The sequence below is a fragment of the Mus caroli genome, chromosome 17 (assembly GCF_900094665.2).
Source record: "Mus caroli chromosome 17, CAROLI_EIJ_v1.1, whole genome shotgun sequence".
Classification (NCBI taxonomy): Eukaryota; Metazoa; Chordata; class Mammalia; order Rodentia; family Muridae; genus Mus; species Mus caroli.
In genome coordinates this window covers 8,704,469-8,707,944 of record NC_034586.1, presented here as the reverse complement: position 1 = coordinate 8,707,944, position 3,476 = coordinate 8,704,469, and the positions used below count along the sequence as shown (strand labels likewise).

Here is a 3,476-nt window from a genome sequence, read left to right as displayed (position 1 = left end):
GAGGAGGAGGGGAGGAGGAGGGGAGGGAGAGAGAGGGAAAGGAGAGAGAGAGAGAGAGAGAGAGAGAGAGAGATCAAAAGCTTCACCTACTCCAATGTTCAAGAGTCACAGAGAAGCCAAAGACCCACCCAAAGCACGGGATTCACCTGGCCTTAGGGCTTAAATCATGCCTAACCATTGCGTCAGCTGCATACATTAAGCTTGTTATAGGAGAACTGTGCACCACAGCCTTAGCTAACACTCACTGCTCCAAGTACTTTCTGTGTCCGCTGTTCTTCCTGGTATCAACTATGTTGTATGTGAGCAAGCCTGTGCCTGGGCTCCCACTCCTGGACAGGGACTAGCCTTTGCACCACTACCCCCGCAACACACACATACATACACACACACGCACGCAGGCACACGCACATGTCATGCCCCAGTGACTGTAAATAAATATGAAAGCAAGCAAATGCCACTGGTTTTCAGTTACTCTCTGGGAACAAAGTTCTCCTGGAGAGTTATGCCCCACCATTTCCGCTCCAGTGGTGTAAGCACCAAAGCTTACTAATCGACTGATACACAGAGGTGAGAAAAAACCCATAAAGTGTTTAGTGATTAATGAAGAAGAACTGGAGCAGAGATTACCAGAGGTATCTATCCCGTTGTTCCTGTTCCAGAGAGAACCAAGGGGCGCGCGACAACGCAGGGACCTCAGGGGATAGATAGAAAACTTTAACAGAGAAAGTAGGGCATCCTTCGTCTAGAAACCAGCCGCCAGCCCTGCCGGCGCTCACCTCCACAGTGGGCCCGCCCCGCACAGACAGCACAGCGCCAGACCCCAGCCCAGCACGGAGATCCAGCCCGGGAGTGCGCCGCGAGCCTCCGCCGGCGCCATCGCACTGCCCTGGGCTCTGCAGGCTCCCAGCGGCCTTTGCGCACGCCGGCTCCGCAGGCGGACCGACCTCCACCGACTGCTCAGCGCAGGCTTCCGCCAGCCAGCGGCGCACAACAGGGTAAACCCCTAAGCCACGCCCACAGTCACGCCCACAGCCGCGCACGGACACGCCCCCATGCCCCAGCCCAGCAGTCCCCAGGCTCCAGTTCCGGCGGGCACGCCCCTCACACTGCGCCCCCAACGCCCTGGCCCAGGAAGTCCCCACGCTCCAGGTACCGACGCCTCAGTTCCTGGCACCAAACTGACTTGACCCCATTGCTTTGGCCTCCCGACGCCTTGGCCTTCCGAAGGGATCAGTCCCTCAACTGCTTCGGACCTGGCAGACACGCTCCCACGCTCCGGCTCCAGACGCCCTAAGGCTCCGACCCACCTGACGGACACGCCCCCCACGCTGTAACGCCTCCCAATAAGGGGACATGCTCCCACGCCCTGACCCACCTCGACTCCACGCCCGACCCACCTGACCCTCCTCATGCTCCCACACCCAGCCCATCTGACCCACCTCTTGTCCCCATGCCCAGCCCATCTGACCCCCAAGACCACCTGATTGATCACGCCCAGGCCCACCTGAGGAATCTCTCGCCCCTCACATCCCACACACCCTAGACCACTTACTAGATTTCAGCTCCTCTTGCTAAGCCAAATCCATGTCCCCTCCTCACGCAGCCCCTCCCTCCAGGCGCCTGAGACTCCCTTGCTTTCCAGCCTCCAGCACACCTGGTCCACAATGAGGGGAACACAGGGGTCCCTGTGCAGTAGCACTTAGTCCTGTGAAACTCTCCTCCAGGCCTGGACCTCGTGGGAATAACACCATGGTTCACAGTAAGTAAAGATCTCATGGTCGAGATTACTATCTGCCATTCCCTCCAGCCTGAGTGAGGCCCATGCCACTTGCCCCCCCCCCCCCCCGTTGCCACTGTAGGAGCCCAGCTGCGGACTGGATTGAGAGGGCTAACCATTTAAGTCTGCTTTGCCCGGAGTGTCCAATTCTACATCTCTAGGCAGCACACAGCCAAGTATAGCTATGATGTGACCCAACATAAAATCACAAACCAACCTAAAAACCAAGCAAACTACCCCAAATTCTACTTCAACCTCAGTCATGTCTATTTAAACACCCGAGAAGCCTTGCTTTGCTCCTGCCAAAGAAAAGCCAAACCTGGACTTTCTAAGGCCAGGTGTTATTAAGAAGGGTAATTGCAGGGGAATGGCTGAGAACTACCACATTCATGGGAGGGTGCTGTAGTTGGAATAGTTCACATGAGTCTCCAGGCTCCGAACATATTGTTGGAGTGTAATTTTAGAGCTGTACCAAGGACCGGCTTCTTCTTAAAGAGGATGAACCCCAGCCCCTCAGCCAGGGAGAGAACAGCTTAGCATGACTTGGGTCATGAGTGTTCTATTGCATGGGTTGGAGATGGACTTGGTGAGGAGTAGAATTGACAGGGACATCGGGACTTTTATTTAGGTAACATGGGGAAAAGACAGCTCTTGCAATAAGCCATTTCCCAGATCCCGAAGAGTCAGGGGCTTGGTTTTGTAATATTTGCCATCAGTTGGAAGGAGCCACCAGTTACTTCCTTTATCCTCAGCACAGGTCTGTCATCCCTTGAGAATTGCAATCCACCTACTGTTCTCGCTTCCCTCAGCAAGGGACCTGACCAGAGCATGGGCTCCTGCTTCCCCCTTCACTGACACGGGTCCCTTCAAGACCCTGGGCTTAATTTTGTGTTTATAGCTGTGTGTTCCTGGGTGGGTTGTTGTTGTTTTTGAGATCGAGTCTCAGTTCGTAGTTTTGGCTGACCTGGAATTGACTATGTAGACCAGCCTGGTCTCACAGAGATCTGCCTGCCTCTGCTGGATTAAATGTAAGGCTCCAGCTCGTTCCTGGTTTTTTGGTTTTGTTTTTGTTTTTTTAAGAGCTTCCAGGTTGTGGAAGTGCTTAACCTCCCAAAAACTGGATGTGAACCTGAAACAAGTGTCCAGTAGAAGCCTAAACAGCCCCATGCAGCCTGAGGAGAGGAGAAGTGTTTGTGATAAAGAAGAGAAAGGGAAAGAGGTGCTCTAGCTTATGAGGAAGCCAGGCAGCAGGGAGGTGAAGCATTGAAGGGATTTTATTCCCTCTCATGACCATAGTGTGAAGGGACAGATGGGGAGGTTTGAGGGATGGAATTTGCATGTGTATCTGTGGGAACTTGGCAGGGCTAGGCAATAGGCAGGGATGATCCTGTCCATTAAATCTGTTTAGACCTCAGAGGCCAGGGTGGCATGGCCTTTTGGTGACCTCTGAGTTTTAACACGGAGACTTCCCAAGGCAGTTTTCTCGAGATTATATTGAAAGCAACCCACTGCCCCAATTTTATCGGCTTGTTGCAACATAGTTTCCTTTCCAGATGCAAATAAGGCCTATGGGGATTTTTGCCCTAGACCCAGGGTGGAAGATAAAAGCTCCTTCAAAGGGCAGTGCTCTGATGCCTCATCATTCAGTGGAATCCTTTGGGCCAGGATCTGCCTTGTGAGTGGCAGTAGTGCACAGCGT

At 53.6% G+C, this 3,476-nt stretch overlaps 1 protein-coding gene across 2 annotated transcripts in view; it reads right to left on the bottom strand.

Moving 5' to 3' along the window:
* Rnaset2 (ribonuclease T2) overlaps window positions 1-1,273 on the bottom strand; it is a 19,424-nt gene extending 18,151 nt beyond the window's left edge. The window contains exon 1 of one of the 2 annotated variants that reach the window (XM_021149270.2): window positions 1,254-1,273. Coding sequence is in view for 1 of the 2 variants with exons in the window: in XM_021149271.1 (XP_021004930.1) it covers window positions 777-877 (101 nt within the window). In the remaining variant the exon portion in view is untranslated. Of the gene's footprint in view, window positions 1-776; window positions 980-1,253 lie in introns of those variants that run through there. The other variant, XM_021149271.1, reaches the window with a different exon arrangement.
* Between the last annotated feature and the right edge of the window lie 2,203 nt (window positions 1,274-3,476).